The 19787-nt window shown below is 39.7% G+C and overlaps 1 protein-coding gene and 1 non-coding gene across 2 annotated transcripts; both read right to left on the bottom strand.

Moving 5' to 3' along the window:
* Window positions 1-284: 284 nt before the first annotated feature.
* Window positions 285-358, bottom strand: trnaa-ugc (transfer RNA alanine (anticodon UGC)). Its single transcript has one exon. It is a non-coding gene; the product is annotated as a tRNA-Ala (tRNA).
* A 13842-nt stretch (window positions 359-14200) lies between these two features.
* LOC106560756 (relaxin-3 receptor 1-like) lies at window positions 14201-19287 on the bottom strand. Its single transcript, XM_014123974.2, has one exon. The coding sequence runs from the start codon at window positions 19145-19147 to the stop codon at window positions 17942-17944; it is 1206 nt and encodes a 401-aa protein (XP_013979449.1). The 5' UTR covers window positions 19148-19287; the 3' UTR covers window positions 14201-17941.
* Window positions 19288-19787: the final 500 nt, after the last annotated feature.

Raw genomic sequence — 19787 nt, forward strand, 5'->3', positions numbered from 1 at the left:
GTATTTTACGTGGTGTGGTTCAAAGTGGTGTGGCAAAATGAACACGTCTTTTCTGTGGCCTGGAGTTTTTCCTGATCTCATGTCCTGGTCAGGTAAAACTCTGGGTCCTATTCGTAGGCTATGACAAAATAGCATTATTATAGATAGCTTCCCCTATGCATATTCTTGGTACAAAAGGAAACACTTTGAAGTTTGTGTACATTTTAGTCATTTAGCAGACGCTCTCATCCAGAGCAACGTACAGTAGTAAATGCATACATTTCATACATTTTTCCCCCCGTACTTGTCCCCAGTGGGAATTGAACCCACAACCCTGGCGTTGCAAACACCATGCTCTACCAACTGAGCCACACGGGACCAAATGTGAAAGGAATGTAGGAGAATATAACACAATACATCTGGTAAAAGATAATACAAAGAAAAAAACCAACCGTTCTTTTGTATTTTTTTTAACCATCATCTTTGAAATGCAAGAGAAAGGCCATGATGCATTTTTCCAGCCCAGCTGCAATTTAGATTTTGGCCACTAGATGGCAGCAGTATATGTGCAACCTTTAGACTGATCCAATGAACCATTGCATTTCTGTTCAACATTTTGTGTCAAGACTGCCCAAATATGCCTAATTTGTTTATTCATAACTTTTCATGTTCAAAATTGTGCACTCTCCTCAAACAATAGCATGGTATTATTTCACTGTAATAGCTACTGTAAATTACATTTTTTACATTTTAGTCATTTAGCAGACGCTCTTATCCAGAGCAACTTACAGTAGTGAGTGCATACATTTCATACCATTTCATGCATTTTGTTTGTACTGGCCCCCTGTGGGAATCGAACCCACAACCCTGGCGTTGCACACACCATGCTGGCGTTGCAAACACCATGCACTACCAACTGAGCCACAGGGAAATTGGACAGTGCAGTTAGATTAACCTCTATGGGACCCCTTCCCGTTCTCATCCCGTTAACGGGATTGATTTTGACAACAGCCAGTGGAAAATCAGAGCGCCAAATTTAAAACAGCTAAAATCTCATAATTCCATTTTCTCAAACAATCAACTATTTTACACCATTTTAAAGATACACTTCTCGTTAATCTAACCACATTGTCCGATTTCAAAAAGGCTTTACTGCGAAAGCATAAAATTAGATTATGTTAGGACATAAACTTCACAAGAAACACCACACAGCCATTTTCCAAGCAACTAGATGCATCACAAAAACCCAAAACACAGCTAAATGAAGCACTAACCTTTGACGATCTTCATCAGATGACACTCCTAGGACATTATGTTACACAATACATGTATGTTTTGCTCGATAATGTTCATATTTATATCCAAAAACAGCATTTTACATTGGCGCGTAATGTTGAGAAATGTTTTCCCTCCAAACCTGTCGGTAAATCAGCACAATGAGCACACAGTACGTAAATTCTCATCGTAAACATTGATCAATATAGAAGTGTTATGCACAGAATTATAGATACACTTCTCCTAAATGTAATCGCTTTGTCCGATTTCAAAAAAGGTTCACGGCGAAAGCACAATTTGCAATAATCTGAGTACAGCCCAGATGACACTAACAACTAGCAAACAGAAACCCGCCATCTTGGAGTCAATAAAACTAAGAAATTACATTATAAATATTCACTTACCTTTGATTATCTTCATCAGAAGGCACTCACAGGAATCCCAGCTCCACAATAAATGTTCGATAAAGTTCATATTTATTTCCAAATAATCCATTTTGTTCGCGCGTTAGGTTCACTATCCAAATCCACTACGCGCGTGCTTACTTAGTCCAGACGAAAAGTCAAAAAAGTTATACTACAGTTTGTAGAAACATGTCAAATGATGTATAGAATCAATCTTTAGGTTGTGTTTATCATATACCTTGAATAAAATTCCAACCGGACCTATCCGTTCTCTTTAGGAGTGAATATGAACTCAGCTCACTCCCAAGTCATTGCGCGTGACTTGAGCCCATGCCTTATCCTCTATGGGCTAGGTGGGACGCTTGCGTCCCACCTACTCAACACCCAGTTGAATCCTGTGGCGCGTTATGCAAATCCTTAGATATGCTATTACTTCAATTTCTAAAAAATATGACTATTTTACACCATTTTAAAGATAAGACTCTCGTTAATCTAACCACACTGTCCGATTTTAAAAAGGCTTTACAACGAAAGCAAAACATTACATTATGTCAGCAGACTACCCAGCCAGAAATAATCAGACACCCATTTTTCAAGCCAGCATATAATGTCACATAAACCCAAACCACAGCTAAATGTAGCACTAACCTTTGATGATCTTCATCAGATGACAACCCTAGGACATTATGTTATACAATACATGCATGTTTTGTTCAATCAAGTTCATATTTATATCAAAAACCAGCTTTTTACATTAGCATGTGACTAGCATGTGACTAGCATTCCCACCGAACACTGCCGGTGAATTTACTAAATTACTCACGATAAACGTTCACAAAAAGCATAACAATTATTTTAAGAATTATAGATACAGAACTCCTCTATGCACTCGATATGTCCGATTTTAAAATAGCTTTTCGGTGAAAGCACATTTTGCAATATTCTCAGTAGATAGCCCGGCATCACAGGGCTAGCTATTTAGACACCCAGCAGGTTTAGCACTCATCAAAGTCAGATTTACTATAAGAAAAATGTTCTTACCTTTGTTGTCTTCGTCAGAATGCACTCCCAGGACTTCTACTTCAATAACAAATGTTGGTTTGGTCCAATATAATCCATCGTTATATCCAAACAGCGGCGTTTTGTTCGTGCGTTCTAGACACTATCTTAAAGGCTAAATAAGGGTGACGAGCATGGCGCAATTCGTGACAAAAGAATTCTAAATATTCCATTACCGTACTTCGAAGCATGTCAACCGCTGTTTAAAATCAATTTTTATGCCATTTTTCTCATAAAAAAGCGATAATATTCCGACCGGGAATCTGCGTTTAGATAAACAGACAAAGGAAAAGAAATCATTCGGTCGAAGCGGGCACGCGCCTAAGCCCATAGTACTCTGAGTGGCCACTTGCCAAAAGCGATAAAGTGTTTCAGCCAGAGCCTGCCTCGATATCGTTCAACGTTTTCCCGGGCTCTGAGACCCTATGGAAGACGTAGGAAGTGTCACGTTATTGCACAGATCCTGAGTCTTCAATAAAAAGAGCCAAGATGAAACACTACTTCTCAGACAGGCCACTTCCTGCTTGAAATCTTCTCAGGTTTTGGCCTGCCATATGAGTTCTGTTATACTCACAGACACCATTCAAACAGTTTTAGAAACTTTAGGGTGTTTTCTATCTAAAGCCAATAATTATATGCATATTCTAGTTACTGGGCAGGTGTAGTAACCAGATTAAATCGGGTACGTTTTTTTATCCAGCCGTGCAAATACCCCCTATCCCCAACAGGTTAAAATGGGACACCAGTTTACCACAGCTGGTATTCCCTTCAAATTCACCATAGAATCTTCAAACACCGTTCTAAAGACTGCTGACATCTAGTGGAAGCTTTAGGAAGTGCAAAATGAACCCTAAGTCACTGTATACAGTCAAAGCAATCACTTGAAAGGACTACAAGCACCAGACTTCCCACTTCCTGCTTGACTTTTTCTCAGGTTTTTGCCTGCCATATGAGTTCTGTTATACTCACAGACACCATTCAAACAGTTTTAGAAACTTCAGAGTGTTTTCTATCCAAATCTACTAATAATATGCATATTATAGTTTCTGGGACAGAGTAGTAACCTGTTTAAATTGGGTACGTTTTTCATCCGGCCGTGAAAATACTGCCCCCTAGCCAATTAACAAGAATTTAAGCTTTCTGCCAATATCAGATATGTCTATGTCCTGGGACATTTTCTTCTTGTTACTTACAACCTCATGCTAATCACATTAGCCTACATTAGTTCAACTGTCCCGTGGACTGGACACCGATCCTGAAGAAGTTTTAAGCAGTGTACTTTTAAAAATAAAAAAGACACAGGTTTCAATGTGGAAAACTATTTTAATTTTGTCACAACCTATTATTTGTTCATCTGACTGCAGTGCTCTTCTGAAATTCATTCTGTGAGCTTTATGTAAGGCAGGGTTACATTTTAATCCTGCAGACGTAGAACCATTTAAGTGCTTTTTGAAAGAAATAGATTTTATGAATCATAAAAAGTATGGAAAATACTGTAAGTATTAAATCAAAAACTAGCAACTATAATTGAAAGAGAGAAGTGTGATGAAATTATCTTTCAATAATTACACTTTTGATGTCATATACAGATAAAAAAGATCAATACATTTCTTAAATTAAAATCACTTGGAGCTGATTTCCTTTTAGTCTATTATGTCCAGCAAATAACAAAAAAAAATATGCTCAGAAAACTTGGGTGTCCAAATAAAATTTGTCAGCCTGCCACCAATTAGGGAACACTGCTTTACACAGTAGGCTTTGTTACACTTTTTTTATTGAACCTTTATTTAATTAGGCAAGTCAGTTAAAAACAAATTCTTATTTACAATGACGGCCTACCCTGGCCTATTGTGCACCTCGCTATGGGACTCCCAATCACAGCCAGATGTGATACAGCCTGGATTTGAACCAGGGACTGTAGTGACACCTCTTCGCAGTGCCTTAGACCGCTGCGCCACTCGGGAGCCCAAGTGACTTCGCATGCAACAAAAAAATGTTATGTGTAAATCATAAAACCATTAACCTTGTGTTATTGTCCTGGCCTCCATCTGGCCCACCAGATGGTTGGTTCTCTGGCACTCACTGTAGGAACTGATTGCCTGTCAAATCCATATATTCAATCATTAAATCAACTAGTTTCAACATTTTCATTGAAAATAATATCCCCCTTTTCATGAAGTAGATTTTATTGAATGCCACTTATTCTGTTGTACTATATTCTAACCAAACCTGCATTACCAGTTCATATCAGTAGGTGACACTATGCACTAGCTAGTTGAAAAAAACTGATGCCATGATGGCTGCCTGTCTGTATTTGTAAAAGATGGTAGTGCTAGAATCCATAAATTGTTTCTTTCTGTATTAGCCATTTATCTGTTATGGTTGGACAAACGTGTTCATATTGTCTGTGTAAACTGCTCTGTGGTGGAATTTGTAGATGTTTTACTTTTAAGACAGTGACATTTTCACCACAAACAATTGTGAATAATCACCAGCAGTGGAAATAAAATAATATTCCAACATTACTGGATCAACACACTGGCTGACTTACATTTTCAAGAACCTCAGAATCCCTTGGCCTTTGGTAGCAGCAACAGATCGTTTCATCTTCTTTATTCTGTGCCAAAAACATTTATTAAGAATCTAGATTTCCATCCAATTGGCGTTATGTGCATATTGTTTTTAATATGCACATATCGCCAATTGGATGGAAATCTAGATTTTCCCACCAGAGATGTTTCCATCAAATTGACTTGTTGCAGATAAAAGACTGTGTGTGATGACATAGTGCACATAAAGAAACCTTATACAGTTAAATTCCCAAATGTACTGAATAAAAAACAAAAGTTAAATGGGTTTCCATTGCATTTTCAACTCTGCTGATGGTTTTCTTAAAATAAATGTGTTATATACATGTAGTGAGTGTGCTCACTCTGGTATCCTTGCGCTCGAGCCAGCAGCGGAAGATACATGATGAGATTATTATGGACTAAAGAGCAAGATAATTTTTATTTGTCAAACGGCCACCAAGCATCGACGGTCATGTCACTCGAATAAAACCCTTGATATTTATTGGAACGAGCATCAAGCTCATCACCTTGCACTTTCACCACCCTGTGAAGTTCATTGTAATTTATTTAATCTGTAGCCTAATAAACTGCATGCTTTCCTGGGGCGTCGTAATGGGAGGACCACACAACATGTAATCACGTGACTCCAAGTTTACTTCGATATGATGGTTCTTAAATAAATATTTCCTCATAAAAGTGCTTCCATCGACATTTCTCACATTATTAATTTTAGCAACACAAAAAGATCCGACCTTGGTTAAAGTATTTTGTTTTCTCGAGAATTGTAAAGTTTACCGAAAAATTATGTTTCCATAAGGCCTTTCATAGCATTTTTTTAAACCGACATGTACTTTACCCACATAAAAAGGTTGGATGTATACCTGGTTAGAGAGTCTAAATTCTTAACATTAACTCCTGGTGGCATGATTGCATCAACCTAGCTAGGTAATGTTAGCTATCTAGCTAAGCTACTTAAATTACATTTGTAGTTTTGTTAGCTAGCTACAGATCGGATCATTCTAGATAATTTTAGAGGACGACTAAACTGCTTTAATAAAGGGATACTTCAGGATTTTGCAATCTGGCCCTTTATCTACTTCCCCAGAGTCAGGTGAACTTGTGGATACCATTTTATGCTAGCAGATACCCATAGACTTCCAGGCACTGAGCTAACACTAGTTAGCATTGGCTTGTGAAAGTACCTCTTAACTTTCTTCATACTGGATGAAGAAACATAAAAATGGTATCCATGAGTTCATTTGACTCTGGGGAAGTAGATAAAGGGCCTCATAGCCAAAACCCCGAAGTGTCCCTTCAACACATACCTTGTTTTCCATGAAAATGTGTGTTCGCAGGCAACCAGGCAGGAAGGAGAGGAGCTGGTGCAAATGTAGTTGTTGACCGCTGTAGCTAAGAGACCCCTGTGACTGACAAGTGAATCCACCTGTCACATCGACCATGGGGATTAATGCGTGAAATCCCGTGGACAGGGTTGTATTCACTATATAAAACAAATGGGCTGAAATTGGGGAAGGTACTATATGTCAACTTGTCCAATAAATAACACCTGCTTTCTTTTCTGATGCTAGACATTTTTTTATGTTTTCTATGACATGAACTAAGAATATGTCTGGAAAACGCTTTCACCAGACATTGAAAAGTACTCAGGCAAATGCTGTTTCGCCACACGTTTTCCTGCCGGCTCTGACGTAAACATAAATGGTATTGTAGATTTCATTTGATACAACGTGATGTGTGAGATAACGAGCAGCATTAGTTCAAGTGTTTTGGACAAATCACAATTTTGCAGGTGTTAGCATCTTTCGATTTAAGGAAGGGGAGGAGACATTTGGCCCACAAACTTGCAAAGAGGGAGGTTGGAGCTCTTTGTTCCAGTTCCGATCCTCATTCTCTCTCTTCTCTTAACATGTATGGACCCAGAATTTAATCGAGCATCTGACCAATTACCCAAGACTTTAGTTCTGGGTTAACTGAGATTAAGCAAACATAGATTTGTATTGTGATGAAATCTTGTGGCTAACTATATTATAAACTCAGCAAAAAAGAAATGTCCTCTCACTGTGTAAATATTTGTATGAACATAAGATTCAACAACTGAGACATACACTGAACAAGTTCCACAGACATGTGACTAACAGAAAGGGAATAATGTGTCCCTGAACAAAGGGGGGGGGGGGGTCAAAATCAAAAGTAACAGTCAGTATCTGGTGTGGCCTCCAGCTGCATTAAGTACTGCAGTGCATCTCCTCATGGACTGCACCAGATTTGACAGTTCTTGCTGTGAGATGTTACCCCACTCAGGTCCCAGACGTGCTCAATGGGATTGCGATCCGGGCTCTTCGCTGGCCATGGCAGAACACTGACATTCCTGTCTTGCAGGAAATCATGCACAGAATGAGCAGTATGGCTGGTGGCATTGTCATGCTGGAGGGTCATGTCAGGATGAGCCTGCAGGAAGGGTACCACATGAGGGAGGAGGATGTCTTCCCTGTAACGCACAGCGTTGAGATTGCCTGCAATGACAACAAGCTCAGTCCGATGACGCTGTGACACACTGCCCCAGACCATGACGGACCCTCCACCTCCAAATCGATCTCGCTCCAGAGTACAGGGCTCGGTGTAACGCTCATTCCTTTGCCGATAAATGCGAGTCCGACCATCACCCCTGGTGAGACAAAACCGCGACTTGTCAGAGAAGAGCACTTTTTGCCAGTCCTGTCTGGTCCAGCAACGGTGGGTTTGTGCCTGTAGGCGACATTGTTGCCGGTGATGTCTGGTGAGGACCTGCCTTACAACAGGCCTACAAGCCCTCAGTCCAGCTTCTCTCAGCCTGTTGCGGACAGTCTGAGCACTGATGGAGGGATTGTGCATCCTGGTGTAACTGGCAGTTGTTGTTGCCATCCTGTACCTGTCCCACAGGTGTGATGTTCGAATGTACCGATCCTGTGCAGGTGTTGTTACACGTGGTCTGCCACTGCGAGGATGATCAGCTGTCCATCCTGTCACCTTGTAACGCTGTCTTAGGCGTCTCACAGTACGGACATTATAATTTATTGCCCTGGCCACATCTGCAATCCTCATGCCTCCTTGCAGCATGCCTAAGGCACGTTCATGCAGATGAGCAGGGACCCTGGGCAACTTTCTTTTGGTGTTTTTCAGAGTCAGTAGAAAGGCCTCTTTAGTGTCCTAAGTTTTCATAACTGTGACCTTAATTGCCTACCGTGTCTTAACGACCGTTCCACAGATGCATGTTCATTAATTGTTTATGGTTCATTGAACAAGCATGGGAAACAGTGTTTAAACCCTTTACAATGAAGATCTGTGAAGTTATTCGGATTTTTACGAATTATCTTTGAAAGACCGGGTCCTGAAAAAGGGGCGTTTCTTTTTTTTTGCTGAATTTAGGTGTGTTTGGATTTCATAACCACCCAAACAGATACATTAACTTGAGGCAGAAAGAGGTCAGTATTGCAACTGTTTACCTAATCTTATTAGGTAATATGTCTGTAAAGTTAACTTTCACAAATTGCTGAAAATAAAGGCAGATAAGAAATGGCTTCAGTTACTATTATTGTACAACTATAGCCATTTTTTACTTAGATTTTCCTTTTTCAATTGTGAATACAGCTGAGTAAATGGTAAACATGTTTTATTGCCAATATAATTTATTTGCCTTACAATATATATATTTTGTATTTCAACTTTATTTAACCAGGAAAAGCCCATTGAGACCCAGAGTCTCTTTTTTCAAGGAAGACCTGGCCAAGAAGGCAGCAACAATCAATGCATTACATAATTAAAACATACTATCATGACACAAGGCAAGATCCAGATGCAGACACAGGAGGCAGATGGTTGGAGTCTTACAATGTAAGCAAGAGAATAATGTAGGCAAGAGAATAGTCGTGAACAGGCAAAAGGTCAAAACCAGATCAGAGTTCAGGAGGTACAGAGTAGCAGAAAGGCTCGTGGTCAGGCAGACCGGTACAGAGTCCAGAACAGGCAAGGGTCACAACCAGGAGGACTAGAAAAAAGAGAATAGCAAAGGCAGGAGTATGGGAAAACCGCTGGTTGACTTGGAACATACAAGACAAACTGGCACAGAGAGACAGGAAACACAGGGATAAATACACTGGGGAAGACAAGTGACACCTGGAGGGGGTGGAGACAATAATGAGGACAGGTGAAACAGAACAGGGTGTGACACATACAACAATATGATCCAGCCTAGAAAAAAGCATTTACACTCCTCTGTAACAGAGTCTCCCATCAATATTTTAAATTCATTTCGTGGCACTAACATATCTAGATGAAGCATGGATTGTAGACTATTCCATGCATCTGGTGCACAAGAAGAGAAGGCAGTCTTGCCTACTACTGTGAATGTCCTGGGGACTTTAAGTAGCAACCACCTAGCAGACTGGATATGGTAACTACTGGTGGTGAAGGAGACCAGACTACAGAGGTAAAGAGGGAATTTACCCAAAAGGGCTTTGTAGATGAACACATACAAATGTATCTTTCTGCGCATATAAAGTGAGGTCCAACCTATCATTTGGTACTATGTGCAATGGTGGTTGAGGGAGGCCTGCAGTGACTGAAAAGCAGTCTGGAGCTCTTCAACAGCCTGAACCAGAGAAGGAGCACATTAATATATGACTGTATCATCTGCATATAGATGTAATTTTGCCGGTTGCATCCCATTTCCCAAATCATTAATAGAAATTGAGAACACAGGAGCTAAAATGGAACCCTGGGGCACACCTCTACTAATCTCAAAAAAGCTAGACTTGTGATTGTCAGTATATAAACATTTTGTTCTGTCAGAAAGTGCCGAAGTCGATGCCCCTCCTTCCTCGGGTGGTGCTCGGCAGTCGACGTCACAGGTCTTCTAGCCATCATTGATCAGTTTTTCATTTTCCATTGGTTTTGTCTTGTCTTCCTACGCACCTGTTTCCAATCCCATTAATTACATGTGTATTTAACCCTCTGTTTCCCCTCATGTCCTTGTCGGTGATTGTTTGTGATGTTATGTTACGTGTGTATTTTGTATCGGTGTGCAACGGGTTATTTTTACCCATGTTATTTTGTACTTTGGTTTTGGAGTTTGTTTTTGTCATTAAATACTCCAGTTTAACCAATTTGGTTTCTCCTGCGCCCTACTTCCCTGCCACCTACATACACAATTATGACAGAAAGATAGTTCCAAACCAATTTACTGCCCCTTCACTGAGACCAATGTTTCTGAGTCTAGCTAGCAACAATTCATGGTCAACTGAATCAAAGGCCATTGATAAATCCACAAACAGAGCAGCACAATGTTGCTGTTTATCAAGTGCATAAATGATGTCATTTGCACTGCCATAGCTGCAGCTGTGGTGCTGTGGCCAGATCTAAAGCCAGACTGAACCCCGCTCAGTATGTTCTTTTCAATTAAGAAGTGTTTCAACTGTGAGTTCACTAGGGATTCACAGACTTTGGCCAGGATAGGGAGTTAGGAGATAGGACGATAGTTATTAGTATCTGAGGGATCACCTCCCTTTAGCAGTGGGAGGACATACGCTGATTTCCAAATGCTGGGTATGGAATTGGTCAAGAGACCCAAGTTGAAAATGTGAGTCACAGGTTTAGTAATAATATCATATGCTATCTTTAAGAGGTAGGGGTCTGGACCTGCAGATTTTTTAGTGTCTATAGCCTTTAGTGCTTTATAGACCTCAGTATAAGAAACAGGCTCAAAGGTAAAACGCTTCACAAGAGGGCCTATATCATAATTGACTATAACCGAGCTTACATTAGAGGCCTGGGCCCCACCATTATCAAAAACTGAACCAGCAGATATGAAGTGCTTGTTAAAAAACCCTACAATATTGGCTTTATCCTTCACTTCATTAGAATCCATCATTAAATGGCCAGGAAGGCCGGAGGATACATTAGAACCTGACACTGATTTGATTAGCTTCCTGAACTTGGTAGGGTTGTTTAGGTTCTCTGCATTTAAATAGTAATCTGATTTGGACTTCCTGATCAATCCTGTGCATTTGTTTCTTAGTGCTCAGAAGGAGGCCCAGTCAACAGGAGCATTTGTATGTCTAGCTTGAGCTAGATATTTCTCTTTCTAATTGATTCTGCCAAGTTATCTGAAAACCAGGGATTGTCCCTTCCACTGATTCTAAATTTCTTCACAGAGGCATGCTTATCACAAATCGACACAAATGTCATATAAAAATAGTCCCAGGCAGTGTTAACATCAAGAATCAGACTTACTCTGTCAATAGTATGGTACAGATCATGTAAGAACGCTTGCTCATCAAACTGTCTAAAATGTCTTTTAAAAATATACCGGGGTTTGGCTTTGGACATTTTTGTATTTCTAACACAAGCAATTGCACAGTGATCACTGACATCATTACAGAATATCCCGGTTGATGTGTATTTGTAAGGGGTATTCGTTAAAATAATGTCCAATAGCGCTGATTTGTTAGGTGGTCAGGGATTCGGTCTTGTAGGCGCATGAATTAATTGAGCGAGATTCAGAGAGTCACACAGTTCTTTAAAAGAGTCCGATACAGATGTAAGCATGTCCCAGTTCAAATCTCCTAAAATAATGAATTCAGAGTCATTTAGCTTGTGCAGGACATCAGAAAGATCTGCGTCTCCCGAAGCTGAGGGCGGTCTGTAGCAGCCGACTACAGCGATGTGGGAGTCCTTATATACGTTCACTTTAACCGCAAGCAATTAAAAATGTTTGACTTTGGTAATCGAGAGAATTTCAGAGGTGTTAAACTCGGATTTAACATAAATTGCAACCCCTCCTCCTTTACTTATCCGATCCGTTCTAAGAACCGTGTATCCATCAATAGATATCGAGTTATTTGACACAGATTTATTTAGCCAAGTTTCTGATAAAACCATTACACCTGCATTTGTCGTTTTGGCCCATATTCTTATCATGTCTATTTTTGGAAATAGACTTCTGACATTAACATGCAAGAGGCCAAAACCTGCTCTGTTTTTAAAATCATAGGGAGTCGGTAGAGATTGCATAGTATCTATCGGCCCAGGGTTTGGTTGCACTTTACCAGAGATCAACAATAAAAGCATAACAATATATCTCAGTTGCCCAATGCGTGAGGACTTGGTGGAGCAGCACCATTGTCAATAAAACGAACTGAGTCTTTCGACACAGAAAAAAATTAATTCAATAGTTTGAGATTTTGGAAGTATGCCATCAAGTGTAGGTCCAGTTGCGTTTGAGAGTGGTAGAAATGTAATTGCAGAGAGAGACCAAGTTCCTGGTGGTATTGACATGATGGTCTCTTCGGAGTGTTTACAAATTGTAGGGCATAAGGCGAAGATAATTCACTTAACCATTGATCATTCAGCCTATTTAATCCAGGATGGCATTGAGTAAAGAGCAGGCACAGTAACATATACCTAATGCCGGTTTTTATAGGTATTTCTTTCAGCACAGGTGTGCAACGACCAGTAGACGTTGTGAAGAACAACCTACATTTTCTCACCGCCCACAGTGCATCAGGTTTTCCAATCTGATAAGTGCTTCTCCGCTCCTAGCCTTCAGTGCGCACCTGCGCTCGCGTAGCAGGCCTTGCGGGCAGACAGACGCTCCTGACTCGGTGAGCTCCAACTCCAGAAAGGTGTATAAAAAATAAATTCCTTCTCAATCCGAAATGTTTGTAGAAGTAAATTTCGTAAAATAGAGGCTGAGATCTAAAAATAATAGTTGTTAAATACAGCATCCACCTTCACATAAAAAGTATTTGCTTCTGTAAACAGGATCAGTGTCATTAAAACATAACTCTTAAACTCTGATCTCAAGGATCACACATACAAACGGACAGACTGATTGGCTACCATCTTGCATTTGCCTTTCCACTGAGTATTGTTTTCTCCTAGGCAATGCAAACTAGCATATTCAGACTTGGAGTAAATGAGCTATGAAATTGAAACCTATAGAGACATTTCAGTGGACTTGGTACACTGAGTGTGTACACAGTGATGTTACAGTAATGTGCCTTGAGCAGTACAATAGTGTGTGTATCCCTGAGGATCTCTTATGGCCCTTAATAATCTCATAAAAGGTTGTCAATAGTTTCATGATCTCCCCCATCCCTCCATTTCACAAATACCATAGGGATTTCTATGGCATATCATTTATCGCCCCTCAGCCATGTAGACCCTTTCAGTGATTCTGTCTAAAGGGAATCGATAGAGGCAGGTAAACTGGTGTGTGGTAGATTATTACGGTTATGGCGTTTGACTTTGTAGAGATTGACAGGTTATAATAAGGGTTATAAAATGTGAAGTAATTTGTAAGGAGATCAGGATAACCTTAACTTGGAAAACAACACCGATGTGGGTTGAAACTGGAAATAACCTGTTGTGACTTGCTTTTTATTTTATTTTAGAATATTCATAACACATCATGTATAGCCCAATAATTCCCTTGGTCTTGTCAAGTACACGTTGAGATTCAATGAATTATTTATTGACTATAGTGCCCCCTCAGTGGACATACTGGGTTAAGAGCTACACTTAATTTGACTATACTCCAGCATTTTGGATTTGAGATAAAATATTTCATATAAGGTGACAATACAGAATGTCACCGTGTATTTGCGGGTATTTTAATACATCTCTTTTTACCTAGTGGTGGAAAAAGTACTCAATTCTCATACTTGAGTAAAAGTAAAGACGCCTTAATAGAAAATGACTCAAGTAAAAGTAAATGTCACCCAGTAAAATATTACTTGAGCAAAAGTCTAAAAGTATTTTTGTTTTAAATATACTTAAGTGTCAAAAGTAAATGTAATTGCTAAAATATACTTAAGTATCAAAAGTAAAAGTAAAAATATGAATAATGTAAAATAATTTAAGCAAACCAGAGAATTTTCTTTTATTTACGGATAGCCAGGGTCACACTCCAACACTCAGACATCATTTAAAAACAAAGCATTTGTGTTAAGTGAGTCTGCCAGATCAGAGGCAGTAGGGATGACCAGGGAAGTTTTTATTAGTGTGAGAATTGAACCATTTTCTGTCCTACTAAGCATTCAAAATGTAACGAGCACTTTTGGGTGTCAGGGGAAATGTATGGAGTAAAAAGTGCATAATGTTCTTTAGGAATGTAGTGAAGTAAAAGTAGTCAAAAATATAAATAGTAAAGTACATATCCCCATAAAAACTACATAAGAAGTACTTTAAAGTATTTTTACTTAAAAGTACTTTACACCACTGCTTTTACTATTCAGAAATGAAAGCACCTTATGTATCTAGTCCCTCCTTTTGAAGAAGTCATAAGTATTTGGACAAATTCACTTATCGTATATTAACTCCTGCCAGTTCTGTCTTACTCTTGGCACTGCCGTTTTTCCAAAATGTATAGTTTTTATTGTGTTGATGATTTTCCACTTATTTTTGTTTAGTGCCAAACTTGTTAACATCACTGCTAAATGAGACAAACAATGGCCATGAGAAATAATTGTATTGTGCAAATGTATTGGTTGACATATCAGTCGTTACATTTGTTTAGTGAAGAGTACATGTATTTCACAGGCATGAGTCACAGAAACTTTTATAATATTTACATCACACATGTTTCCAAAGGTCTCCTTGTAGTTCATAATAAAATAAGCCAATGATGTTCATAAACCCTGGCTATTGAGAGGCTTTGAAGCCATCGGTTGGCCATATTGGCACTCCCCAGTAGGAGCAGTCCTCCACAGGAATTAATGTAATTATACAGTATTGCAATTAAATGTTTCCAGGACACAATTACAGGCCCTGAAGCAAGGATATGCATATTCTTGGTACCATTTGATAGGAAACACTTTGAAGTTTGTGTAAATGTGAAAGGAATGTAGGAGAATATATCACAATAGCTCTGATAAAGGATAAAACAAAGACAAAGCCAACCGTTATTTTGAAAAAAATGTTGTACATTGCATTTGAAATGCAAGAGAAAGGCCATAATGTATTATTCCAGTCCAGGTGCAATTTAGATTTTGTACACTAGATGGCAGCAGTGCATGTGCAACGCTTTAGACTGATCCAATGAACCATTGCATTTCTGTTAATGCTTTTTTAAACCAGTGCCCAAATATGCCCAATTTGTTTATTAATAAGTTTTCATGTTCAAAATGGTGCACTCTTCTCAAACAATAGCATGGTATTCTTTCACTGTAATGGTTACTGTAAATTGGACAGTGCAGTTAGATTAACAAGAATTTAAGCTTTCTGCCAATATCAGATATGTCTATGTCCTGGGAAATGTTCTTGTTACTTACAACCTCATGCTAATCGCATTAGCCTACGTTAGCTCAACCATCTCGTGGGCGGGACACCGATCCCAAAGATCGGTGTCTTGGGGATCGTATTTTTTTGTTGTTGTAGTGGGGACAGCAACATTAGCAATCTCAAAAAATGTATACTTTAATGCATCAAGTTGTCTGTAATAGAATAAATGTGGCAAAAACAAAACGTAGACATTAATGCATTGCTATAGCTTCCAAAATATTTTTTTACAACGTGTGGGAGTTCCAAGCTGGAGGAACAGTGGCTACAACACAGCGCCACCAAAATAGTAATCTAGTGTATAGACTATATAAATCCTTGGAATAGACATAGGCTACAGTCACAACATGTGTAACCTGTTTACCCTCTTTATATTTCCAGAAAAAATGTAATGACAAGACCTGGGAAAGTAGCCTATAAAAATGTTCCAATGTCGCACTAATAAAATTCCACAAAATACACAACATGCAGATTAGCGATTTTTTTCAAAACACATTATCCAAACAGGTTGTCACATGGAAGCCTTTAGCCTAGGTATTTACTTCACAGAAAGTTGCCATAAATTCAAAGCACACACATAATTGACACCGCTACCCTCCTTTAAAGGTTTTCACTCCAACTCCAATTGTAACTAATCTGATTCTTATCAACTAGATAATTATTAGAATCAGGTGTGCTAGATTAGGTTTGAAGTGAACACATACAGGATGGTGGCTCTCCAGGAAGGAGAGCTCTGCCCTACAGGAAACCCGTACAATAGTAAAATAACGTGTGCCTATTTGAGCTGTCATTGTGGCTCTCCAGACAGTCACACATTTGATAGGCCTTTGCACAAATCCCTATATTGGCATCTCTGTCACAGTCTGTTAACAATTCAGAGAGGCATGAGTGAAAATTCTACTGTATAGTTCCTGCCCAGATGGGAGCTTCGGTATGCGTGATCAACAGACCATATGAAAGTAGATATGGATATTTTTAGAGTTGGTCCCTGTTAAGATTCCTTGATATTTTAAACTATTTCTACTCTTAAATCTCCCTGTTATTAATGACCTGATATCCTATCTGTATAATCATCAACTCGATTTAGCCAAATATAGAATATATTAAGTCATTCGTTGAAGGAAGTTAACAAGCTTAGCAAGTTTGCATGATTTGACAACGCTGTACTCGGGGTGCGCTCTGTGCGTCCTGAGCGCGCTCTGTGTCGAGATATGCACTACATTAATTGAGGAACATGATAATGCTCGGAATTTATGGAATTTAATTCACAACAGTGTCATTGGCGATCAAAGATAGTTCATTACTAAATATCAGTTTCATTTTCTCTGAAATCTTTACATAGTGGTGCAGCCCAGTCGACAAGGTGGCACAGCGCCAGGAGTCATTATTATTTGGGGAGAACCCTGGCATAGTGGCCATATCTTGGTTTTAAACGCTTTGAATTGGGCACTTCCGATTTTTTACGTACTTTCCGGGACTCAATGGATACATACATATGAAGTATTCCCGGTACTGAAAGTTGGAAAGTTTCAGGGAAAATATTCATCCCTAGTCACAAAGTTTAAAAGCATCTGTTAATGAAATACTTTGAATTACTGAAAATAATTTGACACTTGCATTTTACTTTGCAAAATGGAAATAACAATATTTGTCTCAAAATACACCTAGGCCTACACCACACTTACTATACCACACTTACACACCTACTACAACCAATAGCTATGGAAATCACACCAGGCGTTCAGGCAGTAGCCAACGTTTTTGTTCGATTTAAAAACTGTCCAAAAGCGCAATGTAACGACAATATAGCATTGATTTAGCAAGGTCAAGGGCCTTTCAATCATCTGTATTACATTCTGCAACAAAAATGAAAAGGTAATTTCCGATTGAGACGACATATACTGCGTTTACTATGAATGCAGTCTGCTAATGCGGGAATATTGCCTTAAAAATATCAATCAAGCTGTAACGCTGAACTTCCGCGATACAGATTAAATAGATCCCCAAGTAGGCCTAAACTTAAATTATGTTCGGTAGTACGCTATGTACATGGGTAGAAATTACTTTGAAGTCACAGAGGGACAAATATTTGCTTGGCGCAGCTGGCATCTTATGCGCAATTTGGTAGGCTACATGATATAATATCATCATTTGTAAACTTAAATACTGTTAATTAAGAAAAGTTCATGTTTTCATCTTAGTCCTATGCATTGAGTCGAGGATAATACATTTCGTAATATTTGACTCTTTTGAACAGTAAAAAAAACGAATTGTTTTACGAAGCGGCTTAGAGCTCTGGTTTTACGCATTAAGTTACCTTTATGGTTGGCTGTCCTCCGCTAATGCGTCACATTGCCCATTTACAATGGATAGTTGACAGAGGTCGGTGTCTATGACATTCAAAGGTATTTGGGTGTCACCGTGGACAGAGGCTTTTAGAGTTGCAGAAAATGGACGTGTTTGGCAGCTGTTTACAGGTGAGGAAACCCGCCAGAATAAATCCTTCAGCATTTTCCTGAACTCTCTTCGCATGAGACAATATAAAAATGGGTTCAAGCAACTATTGGCATGTGCCAGGCACACGGTCACAGGGAAAACATAGGTGTGAACCATATAGTAAGATTTGTCCCAGTTCACCACATTAAATTTGACCAGGACGCCCCAGAAAGTGATGGCGTGATTTGGCATCCAACACAAAAAGAATGAAAGAACCACAATGGTGACGGATTTAGTGACTCTGTTACTCCGTTTAGGATGGTTATTGTTCATACTCCTCAGGCGAACGAATCGTAGGAGCATCAAATAGCAAATTGTTACTATGAGCATGGGGAAAACAAAGGCAATTATAATTTTTTGTAAGTGATATAAAGCCAGCCAGTGCTGGCCCTCCGGGAACCGCAAAAGGCAGAGCTTCTCCCCAGCGATGTTTGTCATATTGGAGAAAATAGCCGTTGGCGCGGTGGCCACAGTGGCAGAGACCCAGAGCACTGCGCTTACCCATCTCACCGAACAATATCTGTGTCTAGTCCGGTCCTTTAGAGCCGAGGCAACGGACCAGTAGCGCGTGACACTCATAGCAGTGAGGAAGAACACACTCGCGTACATGTTCATAACAGTGACAGAGAGAATGATCTTGCACATCGCGTTCCCAAACGGCCAGCTGAAGTCCAGAGCGGTGTCCACCGCCCAGAAAGGCAGGGTCAGGACAAACTGGAAGTCCGTCATGGCCAGATTAAGAACAAAAAAGTGTATGGTGGACCTTTTTCTTCCTCGTCTCACTTTCATTAAGAAAACGACTAACAAATTCCCCACCAAACCCGCTGCGCAAACCACAGAATACACGATTGATATCATGATTCGAAGCGCTGGACTGCCGTCGGCGGTCACATCTATGTCCTCAAGGCTGCTGAAGCGGTCTGGGTCCGTAGAGGACCGGTTATAAGAGCTGATGTTGTGGTTCCAAGTGTCCCCCATTCTTGGCAAGGCAGGTGCTTTTACGAGCAGCAAGCTAAGTGCCGTTTGCATATCCACTATTTCGTTCCAGACGTAAAATATATTCAAAAACAATTAAAGATACATAGTTGCAAACATGGTATGGTAGCATAAACTTTTCATACGTTCAAAACAGATACCTGAAAGTCTCCATCTTCTCATGTAATGATGGTCCGTGCGCTCTGACCGCAAACTGGCTTTTAAATAGCCTACTGTGCCAGTGGTAGCGTCACCCCACAGGCAACGATTGGTTAACGTTCCTCTGATTGCTGATTGACATGGGTGATTCAAGGTAAAAGGAACAGCAAGAAACACAACGTATTTCTGGGGGAAATTCAACCAGGTAGACTAGCAAAAAAAGCGTTGGGCCAGTAACCGGAAGGTCGTTTGTTCGAGCCCCCCGAGATTACTTAGTGAAAATTCTGTCAATGTGCCTTTGAGCAAGGCACTTAACCCCCACCTAACTAAAATGTAAACCCCAGTTCGTGGGTCAAATTACTGGGAAAGCCCCCCCACACACACAACCTATGTGTTGTGATAATTGCTTGTTTGATCTATAACCTGTTAATTCATATGCCTTGCGACCATTATCTAAACGCCGAGATAATAAGAAGACACAGTGGCAGAATAAATTCAACCACACCTTTGTTTTATCACAAAACCGGATAGCAAA

The sequence above is a fragment of the Salmo salar genome, chromosome 10 (genome assembly GCF_965601325.2).
Source record: "Salmo salar chromosome 10, fSalSal1, whole genome shotgun sequence".
In the NCBI taxonomy this organism is placed as follows: Eukaryota; Metazoa; Chordata; class Actinopteri; order Salmoniformes; family Salmonidae; genus Salmo; species Salmo salar.